This window comes from Lethenteron reissneri, chromosome 41 (genome assembly GCF_015708825.2).
Source record: "Lethenteron reissneri isolate LAM-NWPU_2019-01 chromosome 41, ASM1570882v1, whole genome shotgun sequence".
Classification (NCBI taxonomy): domain Eukaryota; kingdom Metazoa; phylum Chordata; class Hyperoartia; order Petromyzontiformes; family Petromyzontidae; genus Lethenteron; species Lethenteron reissneri.
Window position 1 is genome coordinate 10,758,616 of NC_083819.1, and position 19,878 is coordinate 10,778,493.

The 19,878-nt window shown below is 47.5% G+C and overlaps 1 protein-coding gene across 2 annotated transcripts in view; it reads right to left on the reverse strand.

The window, feature by feature from the left end:
- The window catches only part of LOC133352793 (homeobox protein Meis1-like), a 236,557-nt gene that overhangs the window by 20,200 nt on the left and 196,479 nt on the right, over positions 1 to 19,878 (reverse strand). For both annotated transcript variants that reach the window (XM_061568689.1, XM_061568690.1), the window contains exon 10: positions 3,266 to 3,324. In XM_061568689.1, the coding sequence (XP_061424673.1) occupies positions 3,266 to 3,324 (59 nt within the window). The remainder of the gene's footprint in view (positions 1 to 3,265; positions 3,325 to 19,878) is intronic.

Here is a 19,878-nt window from a genome sequence, read left to right on the forward strand (position 1 = left end):
CACATTTTTGACAAAATAACACATTTCCTTGGGTCAACGCGATGCCCGTGTCTTTCGTTTCTCTTCTTCCTTCCTCCCCTCCGGTAAATTGGATCGACGGATTGGGAAATGTTAGCGGGGTAAATGAAGGAAATCCAAAACAAATAAAATCACTCGAACCCAAGCTCACATCTTCGATTCAAATTGCCCATACGCTGTGTTTGCTCTGTACGCGTGTCTTTGATTAAATAATTTTCAATTTGTTTGTGTAGACAGCATTTCGATAGAATACTGTATTTTTATATCCCACGGGGTTTACAACTCGATATTTTTTTCGCTCTCAATTATTATTATTTTGCATATTTGGTTTGTTATTGATTCTCATACAAAATGGACAATGATGTTAAATCATACGACGACTAAAACTGCCTCGCAGGAGCGCGTCATCCTGTTTTTTGAGGAGGTTCGCGTCCAGCGGCTGCCCTGATTAATACTGCGGGTTAATTAACCGTGTCTACGTGTCTGCGCGCCATCCGCTTCAAAGGTGGACGTGTAAAAATAAAATCCCGTGAGGTCGCTCGCAAGGTGCAGGCCACTGTGTGCCAGCGTCACAGTTAAAATTTCCCCCAAAAAAAGAACCATAAAGTACACAATTGGGATTACACATGGCGTGTATCCACCACCACCCCTACTGGCAAGAACACAGAGCTTTGAGAAATTGTTGGCACCGACATTTGGCTGCCTACCGGCTTGCCTGTGGTTTCCCGCTCTAACGAGCTGGAGGGACTGAATGACCCCCCTCTTGTTCCTCACCTCTCTAGTGTTGTGGAGTAAAGAAAAAATTAATCCGGGGAAAGTTTAAAACTATAACACGGCTGCTGCGCACATTCACGTTATGAAAATGCGACAGCTCTTGCAGCGCGCATTACAAATGCGCCCTCTTAACGAGTCTAATTACGTACAATCATTGAGCCACGCACGTTTACACTGGGAAACGGCATTGTTGTGCATGCGGTTACGTGTGTGCGTGTGTGCGTGTGTGTGCGGAGTCTGGAAACGATCAGGGTGCGTCGGCGCGGGTGGAGAAAGGAAGGGGTGAACCACGGAATAATCTCAGCGGGTGGCAATTGAGCGCAGTTCTACGCACGCCGCTTCACGTGAAGTGCTTGTGACCGCACTTTCTTGAGATGTTGCAGGCTCAAGAGCTACCCTGGGATACCTGGAAACATCTATAATTGGACGCTCATTATCACAAGTGTCAGGGTCAAGCGGGCATAGCGGTCAGCGTCGGCGATGCCTCAACACTTTGCCATCACTTCCGTCCGCTACAACGCACAGCTGTTGCACAGTTGACACCCTGCCTCCGAGGACTGCAACTTACAGTCTCATTGCCACCAACGAGACAAAGATCCCCCGCTTAGCCTGAACAGGCTGTTGGCGCAAGTGCTGTTAGCGAGTAGCACCTATGAAAGGCTGGCACGTGATGGTAGTGGGTGGCCGGCACCACGCCTGGCCGCCGTTGTCTCCCTCGTGGTGATGTTTACACACCGCACCAGGTGCTCATTTGAGGCTGAGTCGACAAAGGGGCGGGCCAGGACCGGTTTAGATAATATCGAACGGGAAACGAACCTGGATTTATGGGTCCGTAGCATTGTCCGGCACGCGAACCGCTACACTACCACTTGTCTCATTGCCACCACCAGCAGCAGCAGAAACCCCATCTGGCCCGAGCATTTCTCTTCCCCATGGTGGCTATCTTCTGGATGCCACTTTTGGTAACCTAGCCTCCTCCATTCCGCGCGTCTATCCCTCTCGCGGCAAGCTCCTCTTCCTGTTTAGATCTGCAATGAGATCTGGCCGCATTCAATTCCAGTCCTCAAAGTTGTTTACAATTTCTTATGCGATGATTAATCACGAATTGCGGGATTTTTTACGTGAATATTCGCGGGATATTTTTTGCGGTTTTCTCTTGTGCCCACTTGAAGGGATAATGCACACTAATGAGCTATGACATGCGTGTACATCTTTTATCTATCAACATCATTCAGCGATATACTAAAGCATATATCTTATATATATACAAAAATATATTGTAGGCCTTTTTGTAATAATTTAACATTGTCTTGGAATTATACAAAAGTATTTTTTGTGTGATTGTGACATTGTGAAGTAATTGAAAAACAATGTAGTTTTATACGATACATTTGAAATGATTACAATATTCGTTTGCTATGTTGGTGTGTGAACGATAAACTGCAAGATTGCTTTTATTTGATTGTTGATAATGCATCTCGAAAGCGTCACCACGATGAAACCTTTTCTTTTTAGCTGATCACTTCCAAAAATGTAATCATTGCGCCCCATTCAAGAGGGCCTAGTTTGGCACCAATTTGTTTGGAGGGATGGCCGTGGAGCAATCCTGCGCCAAGCCCCGGAGGCAGTAAAGTGAAATACATAGAAGTGACATCATTCAATTCCTCAACGGCAGTTGTGGTCGAGACCTCGACTGTAGACACAACGCTGGGCTCACAGGAAAGGCGGGAGAACGGCAACCACTGTTTGCAACGGTGAAACTGAGGGAGCTATGGCGGTTTGGACACGTCACACGGAGTGGTCGGACTCACCAACATCACAGGGGCGCCGTGGTGGCGAGGCGTTAACTACCTCGCCTGGTATGCAGGAGGATTCGTGGGTTCGATCCTGGCCTCGATGCCCGTATATTTGGAGTGTGCACATTTCCCCCACGATTACGTTGAGTTGTCTCCAGTTTTTCCCTCCACATTTAGAAAAATGCGTTTTAGAGTATTTGGCTGCTAGAAATTTCTACGCGACAAGCCACTTCATTGTACCTATAATTTGTGGCGACAGGTCGCTTCTGTAAAAGAGCTGTAGAGCTCAGTGGGCTTTACCTGGTAAAATAAAAACATGTTGAGTTTATAATTTCATCATCATCATCATCACCATCAGACGGCATCGTACAACGGAAAAGAAAAGGACGACCCAAGAACAGATGGATGCCATGCGACAACATGGACGAAACAGCCGGCACAGCAACTGATAATCGACTGCGAATGACAGGCAAAAGTGGTAAAAGTTGACAGCAGAGGCATCAGGGGTGCCTCCACGACTAATTAAAGTTAACGGAGATATGATGGTGATGATGTTGCAGATACAACATGAGATGTGCTTTGTTTTTTTAATTTTATGTGAAGAGCACCATTGAGATATTATTTTCGTGGCAAACGCAACATACTCTGCTGAGGATATGAAAAGAGAAAGCCCTCACCTGCCCTGTTGGACTGATCGATCATGGGCTGGACTATCCGTCGCCGTGCGTTGATAAACCTGGAATGACAAAACATTTGAATGAAACTTCCCAATTCGCTGGGGAGGACGAGTATCCCACATGCCAACTCAGCCAGTCTGAGTCGACGGTTTTATTGTCACACCAACCCAATCGTTGTTACTAATTATGACCAAATGTGTCTGGATGGATGGTTCCAAAAGATTGCAACTTAGCATACTATCCCGTTGGGGTCAAATAATTATTTTGGTTTAGTCGGAGGGTAACAGACACACATTTTTACAAAAAATACTAGATTTTTTTTTATCCTGAAACGCGACAATTCATCGTATTGCGAGGGGAAGCGAATCCTTGCACCCCTCGTGCATACAAACACAAAGGACGGTTTCAGGGTGCCATTCTGGGTACCGCGATACAATCTCAAGACGACCATGATGGACACAGCCTTCAGTGCCGCTGCCTACGTATGTGCAGTCTGCAGCAGGACAATTTCAGACCTCCTCGTGGGATTTTTTCAGATCGTTTGCATTGCGAACAAAAGTGACGCCAACCCGGTGCCGCGTGATGCCACCATTGGCACGAGCAGCACGCAGGTGGCACGGCAAGGCGGTGTCATTTCCGATGACTTCGCACATTTCAGAGCAATCTGAAACCTCGCACCCCATTTCGCAATGGTCACGTTTCCTTTTTGGGACTAATCTAAAAACGGGGAACACAGCGTGTTCCCTGTAGAGCTCAATGTACTACCGTCTTCCCCTTCGTCATCTCAATCAATCAACGTCATCAGTCGTGTCGCCCGGAGGACGAAGAGGAGGAGGAGGCATTGGCACGGCCAGGCTCAACCCCCCCCCCCCCCCTGCTCGGGGTTTGTGAAATGAGTAGCACTTTGGTGGTCGTTCTATGAATGGAGTAGCCACTGCCAGGGTAATGTGGAATTTTTCAATTATTTTTCGACCGCTTTGCTGCCCCACGTTAATGGAATGCCCTCGCCTCTCCCCTACCTCTAAACATTTCAAATCCCTCCGAGCTCACAACACATGGTTCGGCTGCTGCCCCGGGTACCCAACCTGCCTGCTGTTACTTTCCCATGTTCCCCTGGCGGTTGTTGCTTAATTTGCTCGATCGTATTCATGTACGTATGTATGTTGAACTTCTTTCACACCGTACGTAGCCAACCGTGTTAATCGGAGGTCCGATCGAGTTCTCTTCGCATAGCCCGCATCTCCTCTCCGACCATTCATGACTTTGTCCTTGGTGCATTATGCCCTTTGTTTCATTTGCTAATAATGTACATTTTTGTTTTTTTACACACTATTTTTGCCCGCACCTCTTGACGCGTTCCGTTGTTGCCTGTTCCTCCATACGGATTGCCCTGACGATCTTGTTGTTCTTGTTCTGTGATGATGCACCATGGATCTCCCTTTGCAAACTAGCTGGGTAACTGGCTACACGGGACTTTCCATGGAATTGTCTCTGGGCTCTCAAGTGGGAGATGAGCAAACCCAAATATGTTCATTTGGGCAGGTAGATGACTCGTCCTTTAATCAAAGACAATTAAAGGGATGCCGCTGCCATGGTGTAAAGGTTTGACCCTGGACTTGCGATCCAGAGGTCCCCAGTTTGGTTCAATCTCCCGGCGTGGCAGCTGAAACCTTGTGGCATGTTTAATAAATCCCCCTTCCCCCACCTCGGTCCACCCAGCAGCATAAATGGGGACACCGCAGTTGATCGATCGGTAGGTTTGCGTGCAGTGGGGTAAAGCGTGGGTACTGCCACCTTTTCCAAGATTTCTGAGCAGCCTGAAGGAGTAGGCCGAAATGTACTCGTGAGAGGCTCTCTGCAGCTACCACCAGTGGAGGCCTCTTCCGCCAGCAGCGGCCTGAGCCAGTACGTTGCATGGCTGCGCCTTTACCCTCACATCGACTCAAGAGCTCTCAAGGCAGATAACCCAACCCCCCGAAAAATGGCCATAGGTGCCAGGGAGATACCTCTCGCTTCACTTTGAATTAAAAACTACGACCGTAGTAATTAAAACGTAGACTTATGTCTCATAAGTGGGTCAATGCCTTCACAGTCGGTGTGCCTCCGGAGCTATTGGGAAGAGGACGGGAGAGCACAGGACGGGGAGGTGAAGCGGGAGAGGCTTGCGTGGCGTGTTCACAAAGAGAGCAGTAAAGCCGCACTGTGCCGACTGACTCCTTACGCATTACGCGTCGGTGAAAGCTGCTTCCGAGAGAGAACATTGCTTAAGTGAATGACTAATGCGCACTTGTGCACTTTAATGGCTCGCGGATATTTTTGTTTTATTTACACCAATGTAAAAAATAACAATAAGGCAGCGCCATTAATTCGTCCCGATGCACCAGACGGCGAGGTTGTGCTTTTAATTCATTACGGAGACTCTCACGGGGGTGAGGGTGGGCAGACTCTGGCAGCGAGTTTCGCATTCGCCGCCAGGATAACTACACACGGTTGCCTTAGTAGCAGGGACCTATATACGAATCTATGTGCGTATGTTGAATTTCTTTCACGCTGTACGTAGCCGACCGTGCTAGCCAGGAGGTGCGGGGAAAGGACGACAAACTTGACACACAACGAAAAGCAGTTCACAGTGGAGGGTCCCAACCGACGAACAGGGGGGTCAAAAGCCTGACAGGGGGTGTGCAGGCTGCTGCCTGGAAACCGTGCAGGGGAACTCAGTTTTGAACGTGCGCGGTGAACGTCAGCACTGCGTTTGCAGCGACAAAACGCACGAATATGCAACATAAAACGCATGCCTTACTAACACAACACACGAATACACAACGAGAAACACATGGCTTACTAACACAACATACACACACACACTAATACACAACATAAAACAAATGCCATACTAAACATGGGACCCTTTTTTGTTGGTATCAAAATGAATTTCTTTTTTAAAGGCTTTACCCTCCCCGACAAATGCCAGAAAGGGTGAAGCCAAATGCCTTACTAACACCGTGTTGAATATACGCATGAGTATGTGATCTGTGTGTGTGTTGTAATCTATAAACTAAACTATTTTTTTTTACCAGGTAATGCCCACTGAGCTATTTAAGGCCACCCCACAGAGACGATCTCCCTCTCTGTACCTGTGTTACTCTCTCTATGTATCTTGGTGATATCTGTCTGCTTATATGTCTGTTTATAGTTTTCTGGTTAGATTTTTTGTTGCTATTTCATTTATACCTGATGATGATGATTGCTTGTGTTGCAATCGAAACGTCGTATGCTATTATTTAATTTATTATTTTATCTTTATACGTGACTTTACCGAAAGAACCAAAGAATAATTCCTGCAGTCACGAAAGCTCCAAAGTTAAGATTGAACCACTTCGACGGGGAAGTTCCAAGTTTACCTTTTTCTCTCTCTCTGGGTTTTTTTGTTCTCTCTCTCTGCCTGTATATTTTGTGTACTTTTTTCTGTCTACACTCGTTTTTTGTCGTTCTTATGTTCTGCTCTGTCTGTGTGTCTCCGTTCCTCTTGTTTTTATGTTTTGTCTTTCTTTGGAATTTTCACACTTAAATTCTAACTTAGCAATCTTTGAAATACGTAATCGACCAGGCTATGCGTTAATTGTGTGTTGACCGACTCTCTGTGTTGTATTACATAACATTTCGATATTTTGCTAGGTTATTTAATTTAGTGTGTTCTTTCTCCCTCTCTCCTAATATTCAAACCTGCGTACTTTACTACGCGTCTCTTCGTACTCACTGACATGTAAAAAAATTTCTCTAACCCCTCCCTCTCTCTGCCTCCACCCCCCTCTGTCTATTTAAGGCCACCCCACAGAGTCGATCTCCCTCTCTGTACCTGTGTTACTCTCTCTATGTATCTTGGTGATATCTGTCTGCTTATATGTCTGTCTATAGTTTTCTGGTTAGATTTTTTGTTGCTATTTCATTTATACCTGATGATGATTGCTTGTGTTGCAATCGAAACGTCGTATGCTATTATTTAATTTATTATTTTATCTTTATACGTGACTTTACCGAAAGAACCAAAGAATAAGACCTGGCAAGCACAAACGATAGCTCAACCAAGTGGCATATCATCATGTGGACATTTATAGCAGACAAATACTCTAACCACACGTTGATTCTGAATGTTGATCGGAAAAACCGGAGCACCCAGAGAAAAATCCACACGACCACAGGGGAGACAGACATACAAACTCCAAATATACAGCAGGTGTCAGGGTCGGGATGGTCGCCTTAGTAACCTGGGTCGGGGGGGGGGAGCATAACTGTGCCACTGGTGTGAGCCGTCCGTGGCCAGAAATCGAACTCGCGTTGTGAGGTTCATAGCGCGGTGCGCGAACCACTGCACCGCCGCTACCCCTTGGCTCAAGTGTTTAGTAGCGATTGGCGTCTAAAGCTGCCATGTGCTGAGCGTAGCTTGTGTCAAGTGGGCCTAAGTTTCTGACTCGGAGTGGTAACACTGTGTCACAATTTTGTTGTTGTTCCTGGGTTATTTCCTAATTGCTTATGCCTCAAAAGTACAGAAAATGGCGATTGTTCCCCACAAACTTTGCTTTTGTGACCAGGACAGTGATATTTAGAAATTTACCTATTTTACAGAACATTCCAGATATATTTTGACTTAAAACTTTCGTGACTGCAAGGAATTCATATTCTTGGTTCTTTCGGTAAAGTCACGTAGATAGAACATAAGGTAGATCTGAAGCACGGCAGGACCAACACTTCCCGACGTGGCTGATCATTACTTTAATGCGGCTGGCTCACGTGAAATTGATTTCTCTAAGACGATGGTACTTTGCAAGCCGACTGGCTATCAACAAAGATTCGTTCACGACGCCATCCATATACACAGTTACAGACACAATTTCAACCGAGACGACGGTTTTAAACTCAGCAATCATTGGAAAGATGTCATCAACCACTTTGCGTCATGACTCGATTTGTGTTTTCCTGTCAACCTCTATCGTCAGCAGTGTGGATGGGTGTAGCGAGGTGCAATGGCCCCCATCCCATCTCTACCCCCCTCTCTCCCCCTATCTCTACTCCCCCTCTCTCTCCCTATCTCTACCCCCCCTCTCTCCCCCTATCTCTACTCCCCCTCTCTCTCCCTATCTCTACCCCCCCTCTCTCCCCCTATCTCTACCGTCTACTTTCCTCCATTGTCTAACACACTTGGACTGCACCCTCGCCTTCAGCTCCACCTCTATCTCCACCCCCCCTCTCCCCCTGTCTCTGCCCCTCCCTCCCCCCATTGTCTAACGCACTCGCTGTACTTGTGGTGCTTTGCTCCGACATTGGCGCTGGCTGCCCCGCCCATACTGTTCACGCCATACAGCTTTGCTCACCCTGAAAGCCCTTATTAAAAGCAGTTGCATTTGGAGGCTTGCCCCCTCTTTTGTCTCCGCCTAATGAAGACCGCTTGTGTTGCGATCGAAACGTCGTAGTTTTTAGATTTTATTTTAAATTAAAAAATATATATTTTCTATCTACGTGACTTTACCGAACGAACCAAGAATATGAATTCCAGATAGATTCAGTGTTGAGTAAACTTGGAGTAACTTCTAGAACATTCTAGAACTTTCCAGTAATATAAATAGTAGTGTAATGTAGCTCTCAGAGACACCATCTTGTTCATTATGTATATTTATTATGAATAAAGTCCACTGACATCTCAATGAGTAACCGCGAGTGACTCTTTACACTTGGGTAATTAGACGACTCTATTCTGAGACAACATAGCTTCTAGTCTCAAGACATCTCGAAGACGATGGAGACGACCCATTCCAAGGCAACTACGACGACGGTGATTCCCCACAACAACAGCCCCCAGGTCCAGTTCGCTCCGGCTCTTATCCTTCGCATGACCCGGCCACGCCCCTATTCCAGAACTCTCGCTCACCGCACCTGGTCCTGTCAATCTCCGCCCTTATTACACTTTTCCGCCGTTGGATCCCGTGCTTCCCCTCACGTGACCCTGTCAACGCTTGTCCCATCAATCATCATTAGCACGCCCATTAGTAACCATGGTCCCGGGGAACCATACTGTCCCTCTATTGCTCCGTACTGTCTTTACAGGAGTATAAATACAGGGGCCTTAAACCCACCAGTTCAGTTTAGTTCCAGCTGCCTAAGTGGATACATATCCACATTTTTCTGAGATGGCATCAAGAGGCTGCAAGCATCTGGCAGACACATTTTGCTATGTCTGTGGCCAATTTATCAAGACAAGAGCGAAAAAGTACTCTGTGGAAGCATCTGCTAAGATGTGTGAGGCCTACAAGGCATATTTTGGCATGCCTGTCGGAGATCAAGACAAACCCTGGGCACCTCATTTCACCTGCGAGCAATGCAAAACAAACTCTGGAAAGTAAGATGGACAATTGTTGCTCAGAATTTAATGTTATAAAATTTGTTGCAATTTTTTAATTGTTAAAGTTTTTAATTTGAAATGTTTTACAATTTTCAATGTTATTGAAAAAATATATCATACATGAAAAATGGTGCAAGTATCGCTTACACATTAGTCATGAGTGAAATAAATGTATTTTTGTAGATGGTACAGAGGGGAAAAGAGAGCCTTGAAGTTCGCTATCCAAAAAAATTGGCGGGAACCCACTAACCACTCCTGCGACTGCTACTTCTGCATGGTGGATCCTTCCAAACGTCGGACTGACAAGAATGCACCTGCTTTATCCATCGCCCCGGTGCCACACTGCCACGAGCTCCCTGTACCCACTCCTCCGGAGAGAGAGCAGCCGTATTTAGAAGAGAGCAGCAAGTCAGAGAGCGAGGAAGACGTTGTAGATCCAGATGACAATTTCAGAGATGGAGCTGAGGAGAAAAACCCATATTACCCCAACCAAAAAGACCTCAACGACTTGATCAGAGATCTTGGTCTCACCAAGTCCAATGTCGAGCGTTTGACATCTCGGTTCAAGCAGTGGAACTTGTTGGATAAAAGTGTGCAAGTCGCAGATCAGAGGAAGCGTCACTGACCTTTTTACAGCTTCTTCACCCGTCAAGATAGGCTATTCTTCTGCCACAATGTAACCAGTCTGTTCGAGGCAATCGGAATAGCCTGTAACCAGAATGAGTGGCGCCTCTTCATTGACAGCCCATCCAGGAGCCTCAAAGCCGTGCTGCTCCATAATGGTAACAAGTACCCGTCTCTTCCCCTGGCTCACTCGATGCATCTCAAAGAAGATTACAACAGCATCAAGACCTTGCTGGACGCCTTGAAGTATGATGAGTATGGCTGGGAGGTCATCCAAGACTTAAAAATTGTGGCATTCCTGATGGGTCTCCAAGGCGGTTTTACCGAGTTTCCCTGCTGTCTTTGCCTTTGGGACAGCAGGGACACCAAGGCGCACTACCACAGGCGGGACTGGCCACAGCGGACCGAGTTCTCTGTGGGGAGGAACAACGTCAAGTGGGAGCCACTGGTGGACCCCCGGAAGGTGCTGATGCCACCTCTGCACATCAAATTGGGCCTTATGAAAAAATTTGTCAGAGCTGTAGATAAGGAGTCGGTAGCCTTCAAGGACATTCAAGACTTCTTCCCTAAGCTTTCTTAGGCAAAGGTGAAAGCCGGTGTCTTCGTCGGACCCCAGATAAAGAAGATCCTGGAGTGCAATGAATTCCCCAAGAAGCTCACTAGTAAGGAGAAAGCGGCTTGGAACAGCTTTGTCGCAGTAGGTTCGTGGCTTCCTGGGCAATCACGACGTCGAAAACTATGAGGAGCTGGTTGAGACTGGTGAAGAATTACAACACAATGGGCTGCAGGATGTCCCTCAAAGTCCATATCCTTGATGCTCATCTTGATAAATTCAAGAACATGGGAGCGTACTCGGAGGAGCAAGGCGAGCGCTTCCACCAGGATATACTGGACTTTGAAAGCCGCTACCAAGGACAGTATAACGAGAACATAAAGGGAGACTAAATTTGGGGGCTGATTCGTGAAAGTGATTTACAGTATAATCATATATCTCCAAAAACTGCTAACTTCTAAATCTTTCGTAGTATTTTTTGTATTACTTTAGTATAATTACATGTTAATTTTGATTCATGTTGTTTTTTTCTAACTTTAGGTGAACGAAAAGACACAAATTCGCCAGTTTTCTCATTTACAATAGGCAAATTTCAAAATGTCACTGCCCTGGTCACAAAAGTAAAGTCTGTGGGGAATAATATCCATTTTCTATACTTTTTAGGCATAAGCAATTACGAAATAACACTTACTACCCAGGAACAAAAATTGTGTTACATAGTGTAATTAACCGCACTGGGGAGAGAGACAGAGGCATCAGGTGTTGTACTTTCCACAACCATCACCTCACGCACACCACACTTGCCTAAAAAAACACATCACAGATCTTTGTGAGCGCACGCGCACGCGCGTGCGGTTAGGTGCGCTCACGTGCTGGCGCGCGTTCACACACGTGTATGTGTGTGTGTGAACGCGCTCCAGCAGATGCGGAGATGTGCTCGAGTTTTGAAGCGTTCACACATGTGGCCGGGTCCCCGTGCCTGACCCCAACTCACACTCGCGCTCATCAATCTATCTCGGGTTTCTGCCTTTATCCCCCGCTTCGTCCACTCCACTCCGCCAGCCCCCCTCCCCACCCCAGCCGTTAGCTCTGCATGAGAAACGTTCGTTTGCCACACCTGCCTGGGAAAGCCGCGGCTCTGCCCTTGCCCTGCTGCACCTCCACTTCATCTTCAAACCCGTGGGCGGCACGGTGGCGGCGCAGCGGCAACACTCGGTGCCTCGCAGCGACAAGGTCCCGGGTTCCATTTGAACCCACTCGGGGGGGGGGGGGGGCAACATTCTCCGTGAGGTTGGTCGTTCTCTTCCCCTGTCCTCCGAGTTATCTGGTTTCCTCCCGTAGCGAGAAGAACAACACGACGTACGTAACCCGGTATTGGCCAACAGATGCCCAATCGTGAAAAACTGCCTGCAAATTACTTCATTTGGGATCAACAACAACCGCCACTCGCCACTAAGTGGCGGTGACATCACAACGTCGCCTCTGCCAAGCCGGGTGCACTTTAAGGCCACGTGAAGTGTCGAACGCCCGCTGGCAGGAAATCACAGGACAGGCCCCAGATGCCATGGGTCGACTGACTGAGATGGCAATTGGGATCACACACAGCGGCAGCAACGTCGCGACCAACCGGGAAAAAACAACTTGGAAAAAACAGTCTTGACTCAGTGTAAATAAGCGTAACAACAACAATAATAATACAAAATAAAAACCCTTGAGCACTGTGCTCGTCTCAATCTCACCAGGCAGTGGCGCAGTGAAGGCAACAACAGACTAAGCACGTTCACAATTTACAGCACCTCGTCAACCCTGAAGTAACTTCATTATTTTTTCTACAGCTCAAGTTCATGGCTGTACAAAACCAAGCCGAGCATTTCAGACGAAGGTTTACGTCACTCGACGAATGCGACATTGCAACCGGGATAACTGGAATATTCCACTGATAGTGATTTGTCAATCCACTGTTGGGAGTTCAGGCCTCCCAGTGCCGTCTAGGTCATGGGGGGTTGCTGGACCGCACCTCACCACGCTGGGTCAGTGCGGGATGATGGAGGGGGGCCTACAACCGGTTGAGGTGCCGATCGCCACTGATGTGAGCCGTGGCCAGGAACCGAACTTGCTGACCCTCCCAATACTGGACATCTGTGGAAAAAGAGCTTCATAGCTCATGGGGATTCCTCCAGTAATAATAAAGATTCTGATTTTGAACTTGAGCCTGATTCATAGAGTATTGCGATGATTATAATCACTCCACCACTGCTTCAATTGAAGATTCAACACAGGGGCTAATCCCTTATATCACGATTTTGTCCACAGTGCTATGCTTACAATGACATGTAAGTTTGGGTGTGAAACTGACGTTTTGTTTTTTTCTCATGTAATGGAACTATTAACTTTTCATGTAATTATAAGACACGAAAAGATAACTTTTTAAATTAATCTATTTTTGTAAAAATGTTAATTCATTAATGGTGCTGAGCTTGGGATTACGTACGTGTCTGACATCCGCATCTTTGGGTGTGGTGCTAATTAACAGAGCATTCAGAACCTCACCGACACGGATACGAGGTGGCCCGTAGATGGCAGTATGTCAAGTAATGTTGACGACATCGCTTGTGTGAGTTTGTCTCGTGATCCACTGGTTTAATCCCACATAAGATCTACCGATCACCGTCTTCTAAGTACTAACTTTCTGGGCTGACCGGGCTTTTGTCAGTTCAGGTCCCAAGCTTGGGAACGCTCTGCCACCTTTGCTAATAAGACAAACGTAGTCGTCAGCTACAGCTAAGTCTACGTCTTGAAAACTCACCTCTCTAAACTGGCTTTTACCCCCCGCCTAGTTCTGCGCGTGTGTACCCAGTGCAGGTTCTGTTAATTTCCTGGCTTGCCATGCACGGTGGTGGCGCATTGGTGGGATCTACGGATAAAAGGCGCCACTTTGGAAATGTAAATTATTATAACGCGACAACCAAGGCCCTCCTGGAAAAAAATTAACTCTTGAGACTCAATTGATTCTGTTCTCGGGAAATCCACGACTCTGTTTATGATTGTGTGCGTACAGGTGTGTGGGCGAGTGTAACGCCTTCTTTTATGTTTCGCACTGCAATGCATTCAAATAAAACATTCGGATGTCACCCGGAGTGATGACGCATTTGTCCACAAATCGCCGCGATTTTAACAAAAATATTTTTTCGTAAAATTGTTCTCGACGACTTGGGAAAAAGAAAGAAAAAAACGAACGTTGAAATAAATTTTCATTAAAAAAATATACAGGCTTTGACCAATTTGTTAAAGTATGATTAAATGAAGGCACTTTCATGTAAAATGATGAAAGAATTTGCCTGGTGTTGAAACATTAATTGGAACACTGTGTTGTTTGCTTTTTTTTTGCTAAAAAAATATAAAAGCCGCAAAGCTTTTTAAAAATTATAGTCTGCCCATTTAAAATTATGTCTGCATTGTGGCTTTTTTCTGCCTAAAAAGGCACTTTTATATTCATGATATACTCAAGAAACATGGAGCAATGAATTTCAAATATTTTCACAACGCAGGGGCCGAAAGCCCACGTGGGCACAATGCAACGGCTTTCAATCCGCGGAAAATAACCGCGTTTAGTCCTTGACGTTGAGCACGTGGTACTACGAGGGGGGTGATCGACCCGCTCCACGCGCGGAGGGGCGAGTTTGACCCCCCTCCCCCCGCACAGAATAATTTTCTGATTAATGAACAGTGAAGTTAGTTGGGCGGTGTGCGGGCCACAGACGGAGTTCATTTGTATCTCCGATTAGCTACGTACGGTGCGAAAGAAGTTCAACACACGTACGTACATACGTACGTATCTAAGCCGTTGCGTGTCGGTGACCACCACACATTGCACTACTTCAGAATCACAATCTTTATACCAGAGGAATCCGATGAGCTGGAACGCTCTTTTTCACAGATGTGTGAACCAAGCTGTACCGTGTGTCACGAGGTAAGTTGGGCCCCAAGTTTTGACTTCGATTGATGCCCTTCATGACCGGGTAAGCACCCTGTCTCAAGGGAGGCGCGAGAATGCCACGTGTATTGTATCATCGTTGGGGCTCTTGGAGGCGAGGGGTAAATTGCGTCTCTGCTCGGGGTGGTGCAGAGAGGAAATAGCGAGCACAATGCGCTACGAACTCAGCGTCCGTAGTTTAATTCCAGCAGATGTCTAACATCAGTGGTGAGTGGTCCTTGAACTGGTCCTGGGCATCCCACCCGCTGCCCTCGCCTTCAGCAACCCAGAGTTAGAATATTTGTTCATACTGGAGAAATCCGATTAGCTATAAAGCTCTTTTTTTACAGTTTAACATGCAGGCTCACGACTCTGGCTGTTGCCTGATGAGGCTGGTTGTTGTAATTATCGGCGAAACGTCGTACTCGAATTGTAAATGTTGTGGGATTGCTCTCCAACACGCTGGTGTGCTGGACTAGTAACGAGTTGCCGCCATGTTTTGGTTACGTGACAAATCTTACTAATTGGCTGTGTCGGGTGGTGGCGGATTTCACGACACATTTATATATGTACGCGATCTAACCCCCAAAACACCTCTATCATGACTCTTCTTCACAGATGTCCAGTCGGGGCGGGTAAGAACTTTACAACAAAAAAAATACAGACACACGGCATGAGTGCAAAGTATAGAAAAGGTAAACAAATCACTTAAAATGTACAAATAAAACTAAACCCACACTGACCAGCATGGTGAAGTCTGGTCAAACAGCCCCATAAGTGACATGGCATGTGGAAGCTTTCATCCAGCAGCGATTTGGCAAAACAATTTAAATTATGACGAAATTATTCCTTTGTTTTACCTCCTGAGACTTAGGGGAGTTTGCATTGAAGAAGAATACAAAGAAAAAGATCTCCCGTATAGACTTGAATAGACTTTTGGGCCAAGTGCTGTCAGCGAGCAGCACCAATGAATTCCGGTGCGGCACACGGGGGGTGAGTGGCCAGACCCACGCCCGGCCACCTTTGTCTCCCTGGTGCTGATGTTTACACACCGCACCAGGTACTCATTTCAGGCTGAGTCAACCTAGGGGAGGCTCAGGACCGGTTCAGATATTCGCTACTGCGATCATAGCACAAACTCGCACGCACACACACATATGGGCGTACACAAATATGCAAAGAAAAGGACAAAGATCCCCCATAGAGCCTTAACAGACTCTAGGGACAAGTTCTGCTCGCGAGCACCTATGAAGGCACGACACACGAGGAGGTGGGTGGCCAGAACCACGCCCGGCCGCCTTTGTCTCCCTAGTGGCGATGTTTTACGCACTGCACCAGGTACTCATTTGAGGCTGAGTCGATCTAGGGGTGGGGGGGGGGGCCCAGGATAGGTTCAAACCAGTCACTGATGTCGGCTGTGAGCGGAATCGACGCTGCCGCTCCCCACAACACATACGCACACACGGCAGCGTGCGCACGCACTACAACACCCGCACCACCTACACCAATTAGCACACACGCACTTGCACGCACTTATCCATGCAGCCAACTAACCTTCATGCATAGGCAATTACAAACAACTTAATGCATTCTCGACATATTCCCATTTCATTACACAGCACATGTCTGTTCCTGCAACATTGTCTCGTGCCATTTGATAAAATTAGTGAAGCGGCATGCGCAATTTTAAACGTGTGAAATTCATTTGTGCCGCAAATTAAAGTACGCGATGTACCGTATTTCCCCTTCCCGAACGGATTTTCTACTTTGCAAAAACATCAATTTTGTTTACAGACGTAACGCAAATTGATACCCGACGAACTTCAATCACGGACGCGTCTCCCGAGTCCCGGCGTTCACACGTAGCACCGGGTACTCGTTTGGAGCTGAGCCAACAATAGGGTGGCCCAGCCCTGGCTCTGGTACCAATTGCAAGTGGTGGTGAGCATCGCGGATAATGTGTCCAGGATTCGCATTGGCTGGGTTTCATCTCGCGTGTCATCACGAGATGAACAATCCCATTCAGTTCTCTCGCACAGCAGCGCGACCCTTTGTGTTCGCAAATGGCCCCGCAGAAGAAGACATCACAGAGCTACCTCTGAGACCCCTTTAAGCGACCTCATGTCCACAGAGTATGGGATACCACTTTCCCACCCTCCCTACCGTGGAGAATATTTTATTCCTCGCATTGCTGTCAAAAACCGACATTTCCTGCTTAATTCTCCGTGTCGAAATTCACCAAAAATAAGCGCACACCCCAAATTTCCACGCGATGTGTTTGTCGTGTCCACGCTCGTCGGTGGCCAGGCTGAGACCATCAAATCGGCGCACGTGAGAACCCGGTTCCAATCAGCGGTAGCTGCCTGGATTCGAACCCGGGGATCTTAGCGTCTGCCAGCTTCACCGATCTATTCAACAACCCGACTACCTTCGTGCACGTCGCCCCACCCACCCCCCCCAAAAAAAAAATAACGTCCTTACATTTCTTTGCAGCCACTGGGGCGACTGGGCTTGGAACAATACAACTCATTGCCCAATGAGAAGCTCGTTTTATAGGCCTGGAGAGGGACCCGTGGGTCCCAGCGGCGAAGGCCCCTCGCGCTCTGTTGCCGTCCCGCTGTTGGTTCTCGGGAGTCGCCCGGCCGCCTCTCGTGGGGGGCGGGGGGCGCGTGAACGGCTCTGGCGACGTCCACGCTGGATGTTGTTTTCGCAGCTGCGCGGCGATTTGCACCGGCGGCCGGTTCTCCCTTCGTAACGTCCTCCGTTTAGGAAGCGGTCGGGGAGGGCATTTGGGATTAAAAGCGGATCAAGTCGCACGACGCGGCTGGCGTCGTATTTCGCGCCAAGACAACCGCCCCCGTCTAATGGGTTTCACACCAGAGCAGACTTTGTACGCGTGTTATTATTTTCTTCTTTCTAAAAAATGAAAGCCCAATTGTGATGTTGGAATGAATTCGAGGTGCAAAAAAGAAAACAACATTTAGGGAAATCTCACAGCCAGCAAGTCTCAGATCACACTACTACATGAAAGAGAAACCACATAACTGCTTATGGAGACTCATTATGGGTTTCTGGAGCACATTAGGGGGATGATATAATAAACAATTCGTCCTCTGTTCCATATTATCACGTAAAAATAGCATATTTACGAGTCCATCAACCTGCGTTCTTTTCAGACGAATATTACCCAGGGTATTTGTTTGAACAAGGGAGCTGCAGACTGGTTTTAACGTTTTGGGTCTCATCGGCAGCAGACAGGGCTTATTGACCACGCAGTGCCGGGATGTTGCGTGGAGACAGCGCACCACGCCGCTCCCACCCAACGCTCGGCGCTCATCCATGTGCCAACGGAAGGAGGCACTCAATCACCACGTATCAATTGTCCAATGCGTTCAGAAAACATATTTTCAGAAACTAGACGAGGAAATGTAAAGCCATCGGTAACAAATGGCTACGACTGCTTGTCGCACCGACGACGATCGCCGGTACGGGAATCTGGATGAAGACAACAATCTCCCGTATGTATGAATATTAAACTTATTTTGCACCACCTTACGTAGCCAACCGTGCTAATCAGAGGTGCTGCATATTACGCTTTAAAAAAACGCAGACGGGATGCGATGTTGTCGAGGAAGCCTTTCCGTAAGCGCACCTCCCGTTCTTTATTGTGGCGCGACCTGGCTAGGAGTAGGTGGTGCATCACCTTTGGATTACGAATCTAGGCGAGGGGGGGGGGGGGTAGACGGGTGAGGGACACGAGCACGCCGCTTCTGTAAGCAGAGGGCGAGGGAGGCGAGGAGGGAGGCGAGGACGGACCGGTCCTATCTGGACAAACGCCCGACACAAGTGCCCAGCGTTGCCAGGCGGACACCGTGCCCGCCTGACAACGCTGGGTGGGGCGGCAGCGATTGGAAGTGTCGGGGGGGGAGGCGGAGAGGTGGGAAGTGGCAAGCCGGCCGTTATAAGTGGGAAAATCACAGCCCAAGGAGAGGGCGCGACCCTCCCCTTGGGGTGGATTAAACCACTGGCCGGGAAGTCGCAGATACGGATCTGTTTCACGCGGCGCTGCGTTCGCCGTCTCTGACCTCTCGTGAGCAACACAATTCCAGGCCACTGCGGAACTGAGCTACGGACCTTCTGGTGTGGCTATTGCCTTTTCAGACGGGACACATTTAACAAGGGCATGCCTGGGTTGGCGCACAGATAGCTGCTGCCCTGCCCGTGGCAGAGGGCTAAGTTCAAATTCAGGTCAATCGCCGGACGTTAATCCAGGTTCTCTTGTGTCAGGGAAGTTTATGGCCTCAGATGGGTCACGGATAACCAGTTAAAGCAAACACAAATTGTGTTGTTTTTAGTGTAACTGCAGTGACGTGCAATGCAGCCGTAACAGAAGAAGTATGTGAACATGTGTGGTGATTAATAAGCAACGAACCACTCTCTACGTGATGTGGAGGAGCCCCGTTCAGCTTGAGTTAAGGAAGCGGTTCTGAAGAGATGCCGATCTGAGTCAATCTGAGGCGTCTCTTCTGGGGCTCTGCAGACTTTGAGTGGTCTGGAAGCACACTCCTCACCACGCTCATAATGGGGGGATGTAGTTTAACACGTAGGCTTTATGGATGGGGGGATGTAATTGGTGATTTAAAAAAAATATTAACCTGTGGTATATAGACATATATAGTAGATTCTCGATTATCCGCGCTAATGACGGGGAGAACAGCCGCGGGTTATTCAACATCGTGGATAATCAAAAAATAATCAAACTCCACCCACTGTCGTAAAGATATGCAACTACTGTACTGTAGAGGCGATCACGTGGATTTCAGATTAATCGGAGCACATATTTGCTGTTTATACACGTGACTAGTAATACACATTTCCAATAATAACAATGTATAACTGTTTTAGATGATTCAGTTGGGCTTAAGGGAAAATCTATGAGTCATTAATTAATTGTCAAAATCTCAGGTGCGTGGTTAATTCGCAAATCAGAGAAACCGCACGAGGATAATCGAGTCTCCTGTGTAAATGTCTGTCACTTAAAAAAGCCAAGCAACTTTGAACGCAACCCC